Source organism: Convolutriloba macropyga, chromosome 3 (genome assembly GCF_964194025.1).
Source record: "Convolutriloba macropyga chromosome 3, txConMacr16.3, whole genome shotgun sequence".
NCBI lineage: Eukaryota > Metazoa > Xenacoelomorpha > Acoela > Convolutidae > Convolutriloba > Convolutriloba macropyga.
In genome coordinates, this window is record NC_134470.1 from 52,544,515 (window position 1) to 52,565,669 (window position 21,155).

General features: G+C 36.1%; 2 protein-coding genes across 3 annotated transcripts; both read left to right on the plus strand.

The window, feature by feature from the left end:
- Positions 1-957: 957 nt before the first annotated feature.
- Positions 958-13,256, plus strand: LOC142336271 (RNA-binding protein 15-like). 2 transcript variants are annotated; one of them, XM_075384968.1, is made up of 3 exons: positions 958-1,608; positions 10,367-10,784; positions 11,170-13,256. In XM_075384968.1, the coding sequence occupies exons 2-3, from the start codon at positions 10,371-10,373 to the stop codon at positions 12,967-12,969; spliced, it is 2,214 nt and encodes a 737-aa protein (XP_075241083.1). In that variant the 5' UTR covers positions 958-1,608; positions 10,367-10,370; the 3' UTR covers positions 12,970-13,256. The 2 variants fall into 2 exon arrangements, with proteins under 2 accessions (XP_075241083.1, XP_075241082.1); XM_075384967.1 differs by having other exon boundaries at positions 960-1,608; positions 10,361-10,784.
- Positions 13,257-13,573: 317 nt separating this feature from the next.
- LOC142337133 (uncharacterized) lies at positions 13,574-21,155 on the plus strand. The gene is made up of 2 exons (XM_075386231.1): positions 13,574-13,760; positions 20,031-21,155. Exon 2 carries the CDS (start codon positions 20,040-20,042, stop codon positions 21,090-21,092), a length of 1,053 nt encoding a protein of 350 aa, XP_075242346.1. The 5' UTR covers positions 13,574-13,760; positions 20,031-20,039; the 3' UTR covers positions 21,093-21,155.

Genomic DNA, 21,155 nt, shown 5'->3' on the forward strand with positions numbered 1-21,155 from the left:
GAAACTATTTAATAAGTTTATCACAACAATTCTGCTAGCTAAACCGTGGTTAGCTACTAACACTAACGAAGCCAGCCGGTCGTTTGAGAGAAATTCGCCCGAAGCTATTTGTTATCTTCATTTTATTGATAAATTCGAACAATACGAAATGCTGTAATGGCCACGGATCAGCTAATATTCACCCAGTGTTGGTGAGGGGCATTTCTTAATTTTGTTGTTTTTTAAAGAAAATAAAAATTTATTTGGAAATTAAATTTGTTGTTCTAGTCAGTTATTGCAATTCCAATTAATTTTTCCAAAGCCCTGACCAGCCTAACTGCAACCGCGTATAAATCGATATAATAATATAGATGCGATGATCAACAGAGCCCCTTTGCTTCATCGAGTTGAGGATCATAGCATGCGCTTCTGAGTTCACGTGTAGGTGCTGTCGGGAGTGACTTTATTATTCATGAGACTTGTGATTGTCAGGTTCTGTTGAGCGTACTGTGCTTGGAATTGTTCCGGTTTTGAATAGTTGTCAAGATTGACGTACTTTCTCTCATCATAAGTGAGAGAGAGAGAGAACACTATTTAATTGTAGAAGGATAGCTAACGCTAGATATACAATAAGTGTAAATGATTTATGCAGACCAGACACCAAAATAGTAGTTTGGAACCTAAAAGGTACTGGTGAAATTGGAAGAAAAAACAAGTACATAATCAGATTAATTTATTTCTGAACTGTCGACTGTTACTATGGTAAATGCGGAGTTAATCTGTTGAATCTTTGAAGCTGATTTTGAGTAACCGAAAGCTCGCAAAATGTAATTAAAAACTAGTCTTCATTTCAAAAATATGACAGTACCTTTTTACCTAATTTCTGTCCGAAGTCGAGTAGCGTTGTTCTCCGACTATTTCTATGAATTGGCTGTTTATGCCCCTTTTTATCTGCTAAGGTATTAATTCTTCGAACCTTGCATAGAAGTTGAACCTTACATAGATATAGTCTCCGCTAAGTTTACTTGAGTTAAGTGAAACCGTGTCTTTTTCAACAAAGTGGTACAAAGAATCATTGTAACTTTTTAGGGGTTTCATTGAAACAACTGCAATTTGATGTTCTTCGGCTATTAAGTATTCCAGTCCGGATCAAATTGTTTTTCTGCTTATCCTCTTCGTCAGAAAGTATCCTATTCAGTCGATATGCAATTTAGATCCAATATATCATATCATATCCATGTATTTGTTTTGATTTCGGTAGCAGCGTGGAGTTATCTTCGTCATCGAATGCAGATTACTGAAGAGAATCCGTATTCTGAATGGTATCGGTATTCAAAGATATTAACCCTAAAGCGGCATCGACACCGTCCTATCTATTTTGCCTATTATCATCACATCCGTAATATGGAGTATTCATGTTCGAAAAATCATTTGGTTGACAACTAAAGTGGATATGAAATTTATGGTTGCCTTCATTTGAAGCTCTCTATATCCGGATCAAGAGATATTATCTTTTTGTATCCGCTGAACCGCATATTCAGCACAAACTCGATCTCTTCATATTTTCAGGGTTTTGCATTCTGACTTGTCTCAAACCATTCACTGAGGCCGCAAAAGAAAGTTAGATCGGTAAGTAGTCTGTCAAATCTTACTTATTTTATTTTTTGTCTCTAAAATAAATATTTGAGTTCTTGGCCAGATTTACCTGTTTCTCGTTGCTTTTTCTGTGCTATAAGTTTAACTAAAGTTGAACCACATTTCGATCTGTTACTGCGATGACTTAAATTTTGAACCTTTCGTGCAGTAGATAAATTGATGCGAAACTCATACAATGATTTCATCGATGTTGTTTATCGGGACCAATTTTTTTGAAAGCAATATAGGCTGATATCGAGCCCTATGAATTCGCATGCAGATGCCTGAAAACGAGAGAATTTTTTGTTCCGACCCACTTTAGTGGTGGGAGGAACCATATACTCAAATGGGGTTTTTTGTTAAATCATTTTTGGCCGATCCATATAATCATAGTAGAGTTGTGAGTGGTATAATTAGAAACCTGAGTAGTGTAAAAAAGTGACTAGAACCTCAACGGGGGGGGGCAATTTCTGCAGCGTTGCCATCTACAACGGGGTGGAACAATTTGAAATTTTTGCGGCGTGACCATCAACAACGGGGTGGGACAATTTGATTTTTCTAAATTTAGTAAAATGTCCCCCCTATTTTTTTCGCCAAATTGCAATTTTTGAAAAAAATGTCCCTCAAATGAGGGAGGACAAACACTTGTAAAAAGTTTTGAAAAGTGGGGTAAAAAATTTTTTGTGGATTTTTTGGCTTTAATAGAAGAAGATTTATTTATCCATCTCATACATATTAACAATACACTGGCAAAATCAACAATATTTACAGATGGAAGGGAAAAACAACGAGTCACTGTGAACTTCTTTTCAGTTTGCCCAGGTGATAGATCAAGAATTCATGAAGCAAATTTTACACAGCGTATATAGTACAGACGGAAAATTATTAATTAACAGCAACAGTTATTACTAACTTAGCAGCAACCTGGTATAATGCTAGAATAATCGAATCAAGCTCAGCAGCATTTTTAACACCTTTACATTCTTAGTATCAAAATGGTAAATGAGGAAAGGGTAAACTTAATGACTGGAGTAAATTGCCTTCCTTAATCTGTTTGAAAACCACTTGAGTCATAAATTAAAATGCGCAACATGACACCCAGCATAACAACAACAACAGCATTCCTAAAACGCCCAGCAAATGCATCGTCAGCGTTCTTAAAACAATTATATGCTTAGTATCCAAAAGTTAAATGAGAATAAAAACAAAGATTGGTGATGTGATTTACCTTAATTAATCTATTTTATATAAAAAAACCTGAATCAAAATTTAAAACGGGCAGCAGAACACCCAGATAAAAGCTCTTGGAATCACGTTACAGTAGGGGAACTGGTCTTTCGCGCCAATAAAAACAAGAAATTTGGCGCTTCAGGTGAAATTGGGACCAGAAGTAAGAACCACTGTGCCGGGAAGACATCTCTATGAGCTGCTTTGAGCCCCAGGCAGTGACCAACTACTTCGTGTCCAAATACAAAGCGATCAATACTTTAGTAATCAACTGGTGCGATTCCTGTTGATCTCTGAGAAGAGCTCCTGTTAAGTCACGCTACAAACTAAATGCGAATTTAGATAGTTCATTGTTACAGACGAGGTACAAATTGTTGAGGTGACAGAAGTCTGTGTGACGTTTTGCTCTGTGTTTAGATCAATATCAGGTGGAATTATGACGATTGTTTTTAACTTATTGTACAATTTACAGGCCCTTAATGTTATTGAAAAACGCTCAAGTTTTTTTTACATTTTGGTTGAGCTATTAGATTTGATTTTGGCAATCTCGTTGACTTTTGAATAATTAGAGGAAAAGATGTTATTACAAAAAGATTCACCGTGGAGTCCATTCAAAGCTTCATAGAGGTGCAATTCGTAAGCTGAAAGAATTGAGTGATTGAGGAAAATATCTTCACATGTATCGCTTTTCCTTCTGAAGTAAATGAACTTCACGATCTTTTTTTTGCAAAGTGAAGATAGATAGCAGTGATGTATAACTGCAACATGCATATACAAGGACACCGTATTGAATAATGGGATTGATGCAAGTTTTGTAGTAATCAATTAATTGAGCCCTAGGAACAAAATGTCTCAGTTTCGACACAAGACCGGACTGTTTGCTTTATTTTTCTCTTACGGATTGTATATCACTAAGGAAGGATAATTTCGAGTCAATGGTAACACCTAGATATTTACGTACCGGTTTATTTTCAATGAAATCAGAGTTAAGAGAGAATCTTTGCGCCGAATTGCTTGTCTTATTATTTTTCGTATATTCATTTTAACTGTTTTTGATACATTCACTACTAATTTATTGGAATTCAGCCAGTCGTTATTTTTTTTGTATCTTCCTTGATATCAGCGCACTGTATTCCAATTGCAGAAAGGTTTGTATCATCTGCAAAAATTATAGCTTCTAAATGTCTGCAAACTAGAGGCATGTTGTTTACATATATAATAAACAGTATAGCACCTCTTATTCCATAGTTATCCAATTTCCGGATTAGTAGGTTATGATCAATAGTGTCAAAAGCCCTACTACGATCAAGAAAAAAGATCTTACTCTGTTTGTGCTCCTGTTGAATCATACCTTCTCAGTGACCTCAACTAAAGCATCAACTGTGCTGTGTTTAGTGCGAAATCCGAATTACTTACAGTATAGTAACGAAACTTTTTCTAGGTTGGAATAAACGCGCGTGTTAACAACTTTTTCATATATTTTGCTCCGCACATTTAGTAAGGATATTGGTCGGTAGTTATTTTCGTCAAGTTTAGACCCATTTTTTTGTGCATCGGTATAACTTTTCCATTTTTGAGTATTTTCGGAAACTCACCTTTGTTCATAAACAAATTAATTAGAAATGTCAGATACCTAACTGTCTTAGGTGACGAGATTTTGACTAGTACATTACTTATATCGTCATCACCGCTTGAGAATTTATTTTCCAGATTATTGATTATTTCAGCAACTTCACGCTCTTTTGCTTGAAAGAGGAACATAGATTGTTGTACTTTGGGGACCAGACCTACAGATTCTCCATTCAGATGTTTACTTATCTCAGAGCCAATATTTGCAAAGAATTTATTAAAGAGCGCAGCATTATCCCGCAAGGATTTTCAATGTTATTCCTGCATGACTCGAGTATTGGTTTTTTTGCTTTCATTTTTTTTACCAGTGAACTCATTTAGCATATTGTATATTTGTCGTTTATCCCTTTTAAAAGACGTGAACTTATTCCTGTAGAACATGGCTTTTGTTATTCTAAATTTTTTCTCAAATCGCAATCTCGCGTCTTTGAACTTTTCTTTAGCTGTAAAACTCGACTTATCTTTCATCCAGTGTGCATGTGCATTATTCCTTTTCGTCCTTAAATTTTTAAGTTTATTATTGAACCAATTGGGCAGGTTTTTGTAGGACAGATTAATCAATGTGAAATGTTGTGAAGCATATTTTTTAAGTGGAAAAAGTTGTCGGAAACAGTTTTTTCGAAAATTGAAGTTTTGGACTCATGGGGCACAATAACTTGTAAAATTTTTTTGAAAAATTGGATCTATGGAAACCGAATTTTAAAGAATGGGTCATGCAAAATGCAATTTTTAAGTTAGTTGTATTATAAATTGTCCCTGGCGGGCGCGCTTCATCACGATATCCGGCCCACTCTGAGAGTCATGGCGATGGACAGCGGTCCGCTGAGGCCAGCAATCTTTAGATGTCTAAAGAAACAAGGTATCTTCGTTTCTTTGGTACACTGGAATACATTATAAATTAAAATACTATGCGCAGTCTTGATTGTAATGGTTAACAATGTATTATTTCTGATAGGTTACGTAACTTTTACAAAACTTTCGCCTTGATTTTATGTCGGCTGACTTGTACTTCGGCTTACGTTCACCAATTTTTTTACTAACTTATGACCTCTCAATTTGGCGGTCTCTGGAATGTGGCTCAGTCCTCAAAGAGTACATATGGCAAAAGCTTTAGCTGACAAAGTTTTCTAGGTTTATTTCACACTGACAACTCTAAGTGAATTCCATGTCTATCGGCTCGCTTGACAGCCACAAAAAATTGGCTAATTTTTGATGTATCTGAGTGATCGTGCATTTCTGATGGCGCTCTGTTGACTAATTTAGACTCGTAAATCATATGTCGATTTTTAAAGATTTCGACCACGTCATAGCTACCTCATTTTTTGACTATATCTTTAAATAGCACGAACGATCGGGTCAATCAATTGACTGCTTAAAAACTCATTAGTTATTTTCCACTCGTAACTGATTTTTCAATTTGGCTAACAAAATAATGTCTCCGTCTTCCTGTTAACGGCCTTTCAACTCCTCATAATTGACTCGCTAGTTCTGTTTCCTCGAATCGCGACATTACTAACAAGCTCTTTTCTTTGACTTCGTATATTTTTTCAACTTTGTACTATTAGTACTGTCGTTTCTGCTGCGATGCATAAAGAAGCGGTAGGCCTTAGTAGATGGTCGACTTAATTTTATAGCTTATGTAGAAGTCTCACCTTGACTGACAATAGAAACATCACTTGGTAAGTAGGTGAACGCAAAGTGAGCCGAAGTAGCGAAGTCAGCCCACCTAAAAGCAAGCCGAATATTCTAATAGTTATGTAATCTTTCAGAAATAATTTACAGAAATAATAATTTAACAGTTACAAGTGCACCAGACAAACCACAAGAAGGTCATCTTTAAGAGATCTAGTGAACCGGCCCGTCAGCGGCGAAATTAGAATACGCTATCTCAAAAATTAGAATACGCTATCTCAATTTAGAATACGGCTTACTTGACATCTCAAAATTTGGCTTGCTTGCCTATCTGCTGGTTTGACCACCGCCTGATAAGTAAGGCGGCGGTTAAGCAAACCGAAAGTTGAAAAGTGGGTCACGTAAAACGAAAATTTTAAAGATAGTTGTATTATAAATTTTCGCTAGCGGGCCGGAGTGCGCGCGCCGCGGCTTCGTCGCGATAACCGGCTCGTGGTTTCCGGATTAGATCCCACAGTGGATGAGAGGCATGGTGATAGACAGCGGTCCGTGGGGCACGCACACGACTTAAATACATTGTATATTGCAAAGACTATGCGCAGTCTTGATTGTAACGGTTAATAATGTATTGTTTCTGATAGATTACAAAACTAATACATAACTTTGACTTGCTTTTATGCCGGCTTACATTGCGTTCACGGATAAGTAATCATTAGTAGCGGATACACTTAGTTGTTATACTTTGGTTAGATTTTGTGTACTAGCGACTTAATTCTTTTTCTTCGTCATTAAAGAGATCAGTTTCGACAATAAATTTAGTTCTGAAAACTTTAAGCATAGAAATATTTATACTGGAGCAAATTTTGCATTTTTTCTTGATCTAAGACGTTCTTTCAAACTTGACTTGAGAAGTTTCAAATGCTGGGCAGCGAGAAAAAAAGCTTTCACAGCCCAGATGAGTTTTTTTATATTTAATTATTTAGGTTTTTTATTACTCTTTATCACTCAAAAGATCATAGTAGAGGAATTTTGTGACCCATAACTGATGGATTTATGATAATACTTCTGCAGTTTCTCATGTTATTTTTTGGAGGTTTTGTATTGCACACGCGAGGTTGTTAACAAAATTTTTCACCTATGTTTTCACCACGAAAAAAAACTAGGCACATATTTTAAAATTGAAATCAACGAGGAACTGTGTCTTTATTTTTTTATTTTTGTGGATGATTTGATAGATCGTCAAAGACCTATATTAAAGCATGAAGCTAGTCTTTCGAGCTTCTATCTTGTAGTGTTGGGTGTAATATAGTCAAAAGATTGAGATCCAATAGCAATCGTGTGGTAGAACCTTTTTGCTCCATATGAAATTTAATTTTTTTGTTGCTATAAATAAGTTAGATATACGTAAAGAAGTGTTCAAATCAAATCCTATATTTTAAACGCATGAGCTCTAAAATGGGATAAAATTTTTGAATGTTTAAGGGGCCTCTTGAAGCGCATGATTAAGAGCGGCATTGAGCAGCATGGTTAAGCAAACATATCGAGAGAGGTCAGGCTATTAGGGTTTGAAACTATGCTCGTCAAGAGGGAGGATTTACTTTCCCGGGTACTACGTGTTTTTTAATCGCTCTCGAACGATGTTTGAACCATTTATTTTAAATGTGTTTTTTGCAAATTTTAGCTTTACAGGTTCTGCGCTTTTCTTGAACAATCTTCGCTTGAAGCTACGTTTTTCGCGCTTTACTTTTTGGTTTTTACGTGATTTCAAACGCTCTCAATCTGAAATATGTTCATTGATATAATATCGATTGTGAGAAACTGTTTTGTAGCGGTTATAGCGCAGTTGGTAAGATGGAGGACTTCTAATCCGAGGGTCAGGTGTTCGATCCCGTGTCCTGTACCTTTCTTTTTGAAGCCATGATATTTCCTGATCGACACCATGTGGCCAGGCGTTCGAGAGCAATTCCTGTGACGTTAGTTGACGTTAGTCGGTCTATGTTTCTGTGTGTGGTTGGGGGGATCAAAAATGACAATTCTTCTCTTTTTAGAAAAGCTTTCCAGTGATCGGTTGTTTTCCGTGAAAACCAATGGTACCAATTTTTGAGCATTCGTTTTTTTACTTTCTTTCGCCTTTCTTTTCTCTCTCTCTCTCTCTCCTTCTATCTTTTTCTCTAGTTTTTCTTTCCTTATCTCCCTTTCTCGCCTCTTTTCTTTTTCTTTTCTGTCTTTTTCTCGCTTTTCACTTTTTTTCTGTCTTTCTTTTTCTTTGTTTCTCTTCCTCTATCTGTTTCTTTTTCCTTCACTTTCCATTTCTCTCTCCCCCTCTCTTGATTCTTTCCGTTTCTCTCTCTCTCTCTCTCTCTCTCTCTCTTTGTTTCCTCCAAAACCAATTGTAGAAGGAAAAAATTCATAAAACCTTTAAAAGCTTTAATTCCCTTGTATCGTAAAGTTGATCTAACACATCCAGAAATATATGGATCGATGTCAACAAGTTCACTTACAAATATTTGAATTATAGCAGCAATACCGAACAATTGGTTTTCTATAATTTTACTGATAAAACACTATTTGAAATTGATATAGTTTGCTTATTAATCCAGATTCAGTAATATACTAAGAGGCCCACAAAAACATTGAAAGAAAATAATTAACACGAATAGAAGTTTGAAAAGAAGTTACGTTCTCTGTTTCGCACCAACGCAGGCTCGAACCCATGCACCTCGGTTAACAAAATTACGAAAATGTGTGAACAGATCTTAAGCGCCCCAATACAATTCAAATTCTTTGAATTGTAAAAACCACGATGTCCCCAATAATAGCCGCTATCGCTTGGCGGCTATTAATATATAATGTTTAGGAATTAGTTGATAACCTTGGAAAAAGCCGGCATCACAAAGATCAAGCATACTTCCAAAAATTGCCTTTTTTCTCATGTCTGGTTGTTTCCTCTGGGGGATACAATTTTTAATTGCTCTCAAACGAAGTTTGTAGCAATTATATTAGTCCTGTCGGTCTTTTTTTTTATGCGATTTTTCGCTTGACCAATTTTTCGTCTGACGCTTTTGACTTTTCGTCCTCAAAAACGGGATAAACAGGTAGCGCCCAGCGGGCATTATGTGCTCTTAGAGCCTTTCAGCTCTGTTTCAGCTCAAACTGTTTTGGAGACTTATGCTTGTACTTATGGTGTGAAGGGCGGTTCTTAGAGATCGACACCCCCCCACCCCCACTATTGGCTCCACCCCCACCCCCCACCGCGCTTTTGCCCCCACCCCCCCCCCCCCCACCCAGTGCTGCCCCCATCAGCCCCGGTGCACCCCCCCCCCCCGTGGCTAGCTACTGACCAAGCCAACCGCTCGACGGTCGTTTGAGAGCAATTCGCCCGACGTTAGTCGGTTATGTTTATTGAATTTTGGTCAATTTAAATCAATTTTCAACATTTATATGTTCTGTCTTCGTAAGTAGGCCAAGAGGATTGATCCGTTATTTCTGACAAGTCACAGATGTAAATCCTTAGCATCGCATAGGGTACCGCTCTTCAGTTAAGATTTAGTTTGTTATCGACAATTTTCAGATAATAAGAACATTTCTGATTCATTCTGCTGTTTTTTTAATTAATTCTTATAGACAACCAATTGATTGTGGTTTTCCTGACAGCAGCAACATTATTGTCCGAAAGAGCTGCATTTCTAATGTACTTTTGCTGTCAAACTCGCAGTCATCATTGTTAGTGATTCAAGTTGCAAACTTGACTTGGAATCTTTTCTGATCCCAAATATATGAGGTGTTCTGCCGCTGTTAATTGTTCTGCGTTTAAATTTACGCCTAAATTTGTTACTTTTGAAAAGAAAAGCAATTATGTTCTGTTTGTATTCATTGTTTGCTTGTGTTTTTTTTCTCTTGATGTTCCAATCCTTTTGCAAGACACCGAGGACCGACCTTTTTTCAATTCAAAACTATTTTTTTTGTATCAAAAACAGCTTCGAATTGATAGTTATCGGTATCTTCAGCACACTGATTAAAAAATTTGTTTGATTTCAAATACAAATTGAAGAACATGATTTGCTTTTCTGAATGCCGAACAAACGTTAAGTTTTATCGGTTTTTTATCAGCAAGGAATGACTCAGATATTTTACGTGTTTTCGGAGAATCGATAAGCATTTAGTATTTTTCAAACAAATACATTTTATTCTGTGGGCTCACTCAATTTCATTAAGTGGACCTTAAGATATTATATAAGTCTTTCATTTGTGTGTGTAGTTTTAGAACGATGCCATACAACCAGAGAAACGAGCGAAGGCGCTCAGTGGACGAAGACAGAAATCCGCCATCCACCAGAGACCGATACTTCAATAAAAACTTTGGCGGAGAGCCTATCTTCCGTTCCCTCTGCATCAAGGGTGGATGGCCCAGGGGCATTATGGACCGAGACATAAAAGACACCGTCGAGTACGCATTTCGCAAGTTTCGCGACTTTAATGTGCGCACGGCGATGGTAGCCGGGGAGAAAATATGCTATATCAACTTCACGACTGAGGAAGACGCGCGTGATGCGCTGGAAAGGATGGATAAAGTGCGAGCGTTTGACAGAGTTTTACCCTTGGAACCTGTGATCAAGGGTGTGATGCCGATCAATAGGAGAGATAGGGAACGGAAGAGAACCCGGTCAAATTCGCCTCAGAATGTTAGTTTAGTTTGAATAATTTGGAGCTTGTAAGTTTAAACTGCCCCCATCGTGGTGGATAAGTGCTATTACGAATGTGGTAGGTGCTTGTTTCGAATTAATGCAAGGGAAGATAGTAGCGGATAAAATGATCAATAAACTGTTAATTTGTCAATATCTGAGTGGAGGGGGCAGTTTCGAATAATTTGCGGAAAAAATGTTTCTAAGAAAAATAGTTCACAATAATATTCAAGTGTAACGGGCTGCAGCTGCTTTGAGATGAATGCTATCTTGACCAAGGGAAATAAAATAACTCATTCATTTAAAAAATCTTGGCATCTGAATTTAAAAAGCAAGTTTTTGGGCTACTTCAGTGCTGAAATTCGAATTAAAATGGGTTTTTCAGCGATACAGAGATGGGCCCAAATCAGCAGTCATCTCCAAGCAGAGAAGCAGGTCTCCGCCTCGTCCTAAGAACGAATATCAGGAATCGTACCAGAGGGGAGGTGGCGGTGGCGGAGGAGGAGCTGGAAGTGAACGCGAAGTGTTCTATCAACCGCGAAACACCTCGAATAAATACGACCAGGATGATCCGCCGTCTCGCATGTTGTTAGTTAGTGGACTTGACAATTCGATCACGGAGCAAGATCTATACGCCGAGTTTCAGCGATATGCGAGTGTAATGACCATAGATATCAAAGTGCCCAGAGAAGGTCCGGCGTTTGCGTGTGTCGCGTTTTTGAACCCTGACGAAGCTGAAAAGGGCATGCAGGGTATGCAAGGAAAGCGAATTGGTGAAAATAAAGTAAAGATAGTTTACGGAACGTCGCCAGAAACAGCCTGCATTTGGGTTGGAGGATTGGGGAAGCAGACCAGCCTGGGATCTCTCGAAAACGAGTTCGATCGATTTGGCGATATCAAGAAAATTGATTACTCAAAAGGTGAAACATTCGCATATATAGTTTACAGTTCCTCAGAAGGTGCGAAAACAGCGATTAAAACTCTTACTGGGCGATGTATATGTGGGAGTTCTTCGCCTGCGAGGTTTGATTACGTGGAATATGATCAAGTGTCCGCAATGAATTATCATTTGAAGATTACTCAGAAGGCGGGATCGCCTAAACCGAATCCGGTTAGAAATTCGCCTGCTGCGCGACGGAGTCCATCCCCGCCTCCGCCTCCGCGTAGCTCCAATTCAAATACTGGCCGCAATATGAGGAGAGATAGCCGAAGTCCAGATAACAGGCCTCGGAGTGATTTTAGCAGAGGTCCAGCATCGCATTATGATTCGGATTACAGAAGAGTGAACCGAGGGCATGAAGGCAATCGAGGTCCTCAGCAGGAACCCCGACGTGATGGGTATCGAGAAAGTGCTCGTCATGACGACAATAGTAGTGGATATGGTAACGAAAGCTCACGTGGTCGATACGATAAAGACGATCGGCGTTATAACGGCGCTGGAAATGAGAAAGGAGATTTTGATAAAGCACGAAACTCGCATGAGCGAAACAGTCGGCAAAGCGAGGACAGTGGATCACCAGAACCCCGAGTTGACAAACGTCCCCGCGTTGGTAGCTTTGATAAACGCGCAAATTACCAACGTCGTGATTCTCCTGATGAGCCAAGGCAGAAGCGACGTCGAACGCCCAGTCCAATGTCCAAGGCTAAGGAATGTCTGGACGTAACAAGCCTGGCAAAAATTCTTGATAGTTGCTGGCGAGGATATCTGATCTTGAAGAACAGTTCTTTTAGCACACATATGACACTACTTGATGGCAGCCGCGATGTTTGCCGAAAACTCCTGACCGAATCTTCCACGGGCGAAACCGCCAACGCTTTAAAAATCACCCAGAGGCTGCGCTGTGAAACTGGAAAATTAGAAGAAGTTCGAAGACGAATGCAAACCGCAACCAAAGATGGATTTTGTTTGCTCCTCGCGACGCACAACGAACCCTCTCCCTCGAAGCCGTTGCCTGAGCAAACTTCATCGCGCACATTTAAAAATCTCGTCACATACCTGAAGTCAAAGCAATCAGCTGGAGTTATTGGGTTACCTATTGGTGCGGCAGAAAATTTTGGTGTTTTGCACGCCTTCCCGCCGTGCGAATTCTTTGCTGAAGATCTGAAGAAAATTGCACCTAAGATTATAGAACCAGAAGGTTTGGAGGATCATTTGCTGATCGTAATTCTTAGCGGAAGTGCTTGAGCACTGGGAAATCGAACTCTACTTTCTGATTCTTGATAGCCAAAAATTCTGTACAGATATTGGTGTCATATATATCTCTATATTTGCATTGACTGGTGAAAACACCGGCTTATGTACACCCCATCAAAGGTTAAATGAGATGTTAACTTGGATCTCCGAAGTTGGAGTTTCCACCTTTCTATGCAAAATTATACATTGTCTTCACGTTTAAGTTTAAAATTGTTGACGTTCACACTTTGTTATATTTGATTGAATCTTTTTAACATAATTCAAATTTTGTCTCCCTTTTTTCTCCAATGAATTTCGGGTGACAATTCTAGTCGTATTATTGGAACTGGAATGAATCGTGCTTCGGGACACAAGTCTTAAAATCAAGTTCGCCTTGTTACTTCGTTTGTGAGTTTTAAATAAATTTTGCATAAAACTATTTAGCTGATTTTTGTCCATAAGGGGAGATTTCGATAAAGCGCGAAACTCGAATAACTGAAATAGTTTTCTAAAAAAGTTTCTGGAACAAAAAGGAGGGTCAATACAGCTCAATACACTTTGGAACCTTAATTTAAACGGAGAACTCAGCATTATGACTCAGTTACGTCAAAGTTTTCAGGTTTCATGATTACACAACATTGGCCAATTAAGAGCTCGCTCGAGTCATACGAAAGTAGCGAACCGATTTATTTTAACCGCTATCTTTTAGCACTCTGTCTGGAAACCACAAGGTCGTTTATTCACTCAAATTATTCATCTCAAAAGCCGTCTCATACCGATTTGTTGATCGATTTTGCATCCAGGTGAGCTAAAAAAAATAAAATGACCTTAAGAAATGATTAATGCGAAGGCGGCCTGTCGCATGCGTATGTTTGAACTTAATGCTTAATCGACAAACCCATTTTTGACCCAATTTGAAATGACCCCCGTTCTTGTTTTAAAAAAGTCAAATGGGAAGTGAAATGTTCTAATCAGACGGGGGATATTTGTAACACTAAGAAATAATGATATTGAAACTCGCCAGAGATTAATTCACGTAAAAACAGGTGTAAAATAATAAAATGTTTTGAAAGTGCTCATTAAAATGTAAATTTCAATTTTTGCGTGCAGCAAGCCTGTAGACGTGATCTAAATGTTGACATAATCAAATTGTGGTCCTATTAGTGGTCTGTCGCTTGGTTTACTTGCGAGATTCACCTCTACAATAAGTCCCGAAATGATAAGTCAAAGGGAACCCGTTAGAGTGCTATTAGGGCATTGCTCAATAATTGCTAGAGAAGTTGAAAAAGAAAAAAGTTCAAAAAAAAGAATTCATCTCAAGTTTCACACAAACTTAAGTCTCCACAAGCAATAAGCCGAAAAAGTGAGTTATCAATAACTAACACTTCAAAGTTTGCGGTGAAAGTTACACATTGATCAAGAGAGAGTTACCATATCGCAAACCAGTAAAAATCGATTTTTAAATTAATAAGCAAGTTCTCCCAGTTCGTTGCGTTTAGAGAAGTAAATTCTGTTGCATTTCTAGAAAACAATTTAATTTTTAAAATGGAACTGTTTCAAAGTCCTTAATTCAAAACTTTTCGTCTAATGTATTTTTTTAGTTTTTCATCCAAAAGCAATTCATTACGTTTTGTTTTAAAAAATAGGAAAACTTCGTCGTTCTTTTCACAAACGGTGAAAAGTTCGAATTATGTGGGACGTCCGCTCAAAATTATATATTGTGTTTATGGGGGAAGAGCTTACTATTTTTATCTTAATTTTTCCTTGAATAGGTATAATTCTGAGAAGCTACATGGAAACAGAAAAGTTTGCGCCCCTTGATTGGGATTGGGGTATTTTTACCACAAAATGAGTATTTTTTCCGACGCTTCTGAAAGGGAAGGATCAGTATACGCAGGGGTGTTACTGTTCAGTGAACTGTGGCTGGTCGACAGATATCGCAGGTAAAATATAGTGGGTTTGAAATAGTCTTTTTTCGGTAAATTAATTTTTATATAAATTGACATTCATTTAAGGTTCAATTTCACCTGCCGCACATTTTCCTGAAGCTGGTGGCAGAGTTATATTAAACTAAACAGTGATTGCTATAGCGTCCATTTTCTCGCAGCATGATCAAGACCATATTGTTTCAGAGCTCTTGTGCCATTTTTATCGATGAATTTTAGTGATCTATCAATAATAATTTTCGCAATGAGAATATACCTTATTTTCATTGCAAAATGATCTGGAAAAAATTGAAAAAAAAAAAGGTTTTTGTAAACAAAATAATTGTCCTATTTATCCACCATTTTGCTACAATATATCCTCGGAGATTTCATGGCATTCACGCAACAAATTGAATGCTTGCTTCGTTCATTGAGAAAACATTGAAGATTTAATTGACTTAGAAAAATTAATGTTTTGGCACCAACGATGCTTTTGCAAAATTAATTGTGAGCTTTCTTTTTTAATAATTATTTGGCTGTTGAATTACTCATAGCGAGTTGACTGGTATCATTAGGTAGCTGGTCAAGCGGAGAGTATAAATTAAAGCGTTTGTTTTCCGAAAAAAATTTGTCTTATGGAGTTATCGAGGTTTGAAGTTTTGTGAACATTTGAAATAACAGTTTTGTTAATATTTTGGCCGTTTTTGCATAAATTTCGCTCGGATTTGTTACTTTTTTAAAATAGTTTCGTGTTCTGGTAGCCGTGAGGAGATAACCTGGCTATTGGTATTGTCGTAGTTTTTAAGAAATTAACAGATTTGGATGTGAATATAGATTTTCTACGTTTTTGAGCAATTTTTCACATGCGGTAATTTGACTTCTGTTTTCGCTTTTTCGTTACTTTTTGGCCAGATATACTAAAGACGATGCTTATGCTTTAATGGTGTATAGATGCTGTTGTTTGAATTGGTCTGTGGGCAACTATTGATTTTTATACTGTGTGTTTTATTGTATTGATTATTTGGAAACTATTCGTTTTAGTAAGAAAAAATGAGTGTTTTTTTTTTATTTTTGACTATAATTGCTCTGTCTGCTATAATTAGACTGCTTCTGTCTTAGGATGATAAGAAATTTTTTGACTGTGTCCGTTTCACAGCTAATGGTTTTGAAAATTTGTTTGAAAAACGTTAAGCATTTTGAAAAATTGGGCCTCTCAATATTGTTGTCGAGATAATCTCATTTTCCTAGACAATTTGTTGTCGGGTTAATTTTTGTCCAAATAAGTGTTGATAATAAGAAAATAGCTTCTTCCTACTGAAAAACGTGCTTTTAATTTTTCAATGTTTTTTAGTTTGATCTCTGTTTAAATGTAAAAATCTCGTTTTGTCCTGTTTACCAAAATAAAGTATTTTGAATTAATAAGAAAGTTGTTTGTGTTAAAATTTTTTGCAACGAAATACTGATTTTGCTTTCTTAATTAAATTTTATAAGTGAGCGCAGAGGTCATTTTGTTGACTTTTGCACTCATATAAATCGAAATTGAGAAATGTAATTGAAATTAAATTGAGGCAATACATGCTTGTTAGTAGTGAAGTTGTTACTTAAAAGACAAGGGCATCACTGTTTAAGATTTCCGTTGATTTTTGACATAAGTTGATTTCTGTATGTTTTTTGTTCCGACCCCTCTTGAGGGGGAAGTAACTATATACTCAAATGGGTTTTTTTTTTTTGTTCCGTGAATTTTGGCCGATCGATATATTCGTCGTAGAGAGTTGAGACTGGTATCACCAGAAAGCTTGTCCAGCGTAGAATATGGAATTAAAAAGATTTTTTTAATTTTCGGTTTTTACAGGAAGTTATCGAGGTTTGAATTTTGAGAAAATAGAGTGAATTCCGGTGAGATTTTATTCACATTTGCCGGAATTTTTGAATAAAACTTCGCCAATTTTGCTTAAATTTGTTATTTTTTTTAAAAAAAAAAGTTGTTGATCTTTATTTGTAAAGAGAAAAAAACATTAAGTTACTTTTATTAATTTTTTTGTCGAAAAAAGCTGGCTAAATATTTCAAAATTAACTTTTTCATCAAAAACAGCACGAAATAAGTTTTTTTAGTCCAGTTTGATTAATATTACAGGAATTACAGACCCAAACACCACTAACACAATCTTTATAGACTCAAAAAGGGGCTTTTTCCTTCAATTTCTGCTGAAAATGCTCTGTAATAAAAACTTTGCCGTTTTTTGCTAAATTTATTCGTTGATTATCAAAAACGCAGCATTTATTTTTGATTTTTTAACTAACAAAATATCAATATCTATAACATTCGAATAATTAAGTGTTCCTTACGACCAAATAGCATTAGCAGGGCTAGTTTGGACGAATCTTGAAATGGAATAATCCAAAAATATTTCGGATTGTAAACTGTCGATCTTTTTTATTAAAAAAATTTGATCTTTTCTACATTCATTAAATAACAGAACATTTCAAACTAAAGCTCACTATTGATAGATCCAATTGGCTTCAAAATTAGCTCCACATTTTTGCATATAGTTCATTACTTGAAAGCTTCTGGTCCTTTTATGGTCTTTTTAAAATACTTTTAAAAGTATTTTATTTTTTAAGTAAATAATGACTTATTGAAATTTAGCTCCATTTTTCTCTTAATTTGGTCAACTTGTAGCTTATTGCCTGCAATGAGAGAATGCTTTTTCTTTCTATTGAAATCAAATTCAATGTCTATTGCGGTTTTACGCCTTAAGTTATGGTTTTCTGGCTTTGATACTACTAGAATTCACATTCTTTTTTAACTTAAATGTTTTTGCCCATTTCACGTTTTCTAGTATTGTCACATTATCACGTTATTAACAGTTCACATGTAAAATTATTGACTTTCGAAATAAGACAAAATTGATAATCTTAAAAACCTTTAAGATATAGATTATGATTTTAAATTCTTCGACACTACTTTCTCGAAGAACTTATTTTTTCGTTAACTGTCGGTTTTACTTTGCCTTTTTAGTCGTATGAAATTTCCGGTTCATTGAGCTGGTTTCATTGGTATTTAATAGAAGAATTGATTAGCCAATATTCTGATATTGGTAGATAGCTGATGACTTTCATGACTCTGAAAACAATTGTTTTCCAATCTTAAAAAAAAAACACTTTTAAACTTCGCAATTCTGTTCCTTTTATTGTCTGTTTGTTATCTAGTCTCGTTAATTACACGCTAAATGTGTCAAATTTGTTGCAAAGGAAGAAGTGGTTTCAGAAGAGATTGGTGTCACACAACCTAATATTTTGTAAGAATTCATTGACTTAACTGGCTTCGACACGGAAAATAAAGTAAACTAATTTTTGATTTTTGTCATGTTTGACGTTCTTTTTGCAGACGTAAGACATATTCTGGATAATTGCAATTCTCAAGGGCTTCCTTTGGAAGAATAGACAAAAACTTTTTTTATTTCGTTCTGCAATAAATGGCGTTCATGTCTTAGAATTTTTTTTTTTCGAAAAAAAAATTAAAGTGTTACTTAATTTCGCATTTTTTTCATTTTTTTCTACTTGCTATTTAGCATCATTTATGAGAGGTCACATAATACAGTATCGGTGCTCGCAAAAAGTGTAATGGAACATATTTTGATGGAATGGCTTTACGGTTTCGAAAGCTTTTTCTGCCAAGTTTTAATTGATTTTTTGTTCGTTGTCTATTTGTTGTTCTTTTTGTAACCGCATAAAAAGTTGAATATCAACAATTCTTAATCCCTTCTATAGAAGCATTGGTAATTGTTCACCTATGGGATATTTTCATTGATTTCTAATGGTTTTCATTACTTTGAAGTTGATTGATTTAAAAAAAATTAAGCGAATTTTTCAACTTTACTGTTTTTGTTGTTTATTGTCTAATTGTTACCAAGCCTATTAATTGACTTCTCCCATATCTTTTCTGGTGAATTACAAGTTATTTTGATTAATATCAGTTTTATCTTACGCTATTTTGACTTTGTTATAAAATTTTGTTTTTTAAACCGGATATGAAGTTTTTGATGTAATGAATTTTTGCTGTTGTTGTTTGATTTTGCTGTTCGTCTTGACTCGCTTTCTTAATTTTTGCACATACTATCAATCTAATGTACCATTTTTACTCCACCACTGAGTTAATTGCTTTCGAGGCTATGTTTTCTTTCATACACCAATTTTTTTAAACGTACTTGAATTTCTGAGTTTTTCTATGTTCCTCATTTGGTAGACAATCATGCCAAAATTGTGGATGAGCGGGGTCGGAACCTTATGTGCGATCGCACATAACCGATTCGCCTTGTTGCTAATTAAATTTAAATTTTGTTCTAATTGACAAAGTTGCATTAGTTGCTTCGATGTCTGTCTTTTCATTTGATCTAGTTCCAGTGAAACTTGACCACTATTAACCACTTTTTAAAGGTAGTTCTGCTTCACTTGGCGGAGAATTGAGCCAAGGTTGTGGTTAAGTGGGGCTGGATATTATGTGGCAACCCAAATTAGTGAGCATCCTTGTTCAACTTCCAATAGTCGAAAACTATTTTGTTCGAAATTTTTTGTTTGTTGCAAATGGATTTGTATTCAAATTGCTTGATTTTTAGAAAACTGATTTGTCTCATTGTTTCTGACAATGTCTGTTTGTTTTCAGAATGTTGAGAGATGAGGATTTTGCATGGTTAATTTTTTTAAGAGATAACAACGGATATAATAACGAAATAAGGTTCTGATTTTCAACTATATCGTACTACACTCAAGAGTTAGGGGAATTATTTAATTTCCAGTTTTCTAAATCGTAATTTCTCTGCAATTTACAATGTCTTGAAGTTTTAAGGTTTAAATTTCTGAACTGTTGTACTATTGATACCGTTAGAATTGCCTCGTGTTCGCTTTGCTAATTTTCATTTTTTCATTTGTTTGGTATGATATTTGCTTGGCCTGTTTGGTAACTTGGTAAATTTTGGTCACTATTAATAGTCGTGTATACTGTAAAATGCAGTACTAGCCATGCCATTAAAATTAGTGCATTCTTCATTCTTTTATTAAAAAATTTAATTGCAGATGGCACTTTTTGATCGAAATCATTCAGTTGAGATACAAGATGGTATGTTTTTTTCCTTGTGCGGTTTGTTTTAGTGGCTCTATATGGCAAATGAAGCACCCTTCGAATTGCAGTTGCTCAATGCTGAAGTTGAAAATGGTAATATTTCAGTCGCTGTGAAAAAATTTCTTGATGTGCAGCTGAAATACTACCTAAAAGAGCTTACTTTCGAAGCATTGGATCGATGTTATCACGAAAATTCAAAGATGCTGAAAGTTGAACATTACACGTTGCGAAGTAGTCATATACCTGTTCAACGTGAAGAAAGTGATAAAAGTTACGTCTTTTCTGCAACTACTTCAATTCAGAAAATTGGGAAAATTTTTAAAAGTGAAGATCTAAATGACCAATCTGATCCCAAGGAATTGAAACTTGAAAATGGAACTGTTTCTGATATTGTAATTCCACGGGATTTCAAACAGAGAAGTGCAAATGACTCTAGTCTGGAGTTACTAGTGTCTTCTCCGCGTGAAAAGTTCGACTGGAAAATGACTGAACGACTGTGTCTTAAAGAAAATAATAATAATTGGTGGAGCGTTGCGGTAATTGCAAATAGTTTGCAAAGTCATCTGAGTAGTTTAGACCATCCCAACAATTTAGTTGACCTCTTTGATTTGATAAAAGGCCCACTTTTTCAACATTTTATTGACCACCGTGTACTTGCTCGAGTTATGCCAAAGCTTTTGAAAGACGAACGTTTCGAGCTAGGTGTAACTGGTTTTTTAAGACAAATATTGCCATGCAGAACTCTATTGCAGCTAAAAGAAAGTCGATGCACGATTTTCCCCATATATCACAACGAAATGATGTCTAGTTTGAATTTGAGGTCCTTCAGAAAGTCATTGAACAAATGCAAAAATTCTCAACAGCATGGAAGGTCGAAACGCGCAGTTGAAGTTATAGATGTTAAAGATGTTTTCGAAATTGAGTTTGAAGAGCAGTACGCGAAGCGTCAGAAACTTCTAGAAGAAACAACCGAAAATTCAAAGCAGAAGCTCAAGGAATGTAGTAACTCATTTTTGAACTTCCACGTTGACAAAAGAACTTTGAAGAAAAATTGTGAGAGTATTTTAAATCCTGTATTTCATTATCTCTGAGCCGTTTTTAATATCTTTAATCTATTTATGATACCAGTAGAGTTCAAATATTGAGTATTGCTA

Coding starts and splice junctions, on each gene's coding strand:
- LOC142337133 (XM_075386231.1), top strand. CDS start 20,040: ATGGCAAATGAAGCACCCTTCGAATTGCAGTTGCTCAATGCTGAAGTT.
- LOC142336271 (XM_075384968.1), top strand. CDS start 10,371: ATGCCATACAACCAGAGAAACGAGCGAAGGCGCTCAGTGGACGAAGAC. Junction 10,785..11,169: donor GGTCAAATTCGCCTCAGAAT/GTTAGTTTAGTT, acceptor TGGGTTTTTCAG/CGATACAGAGATGGGCCCAA.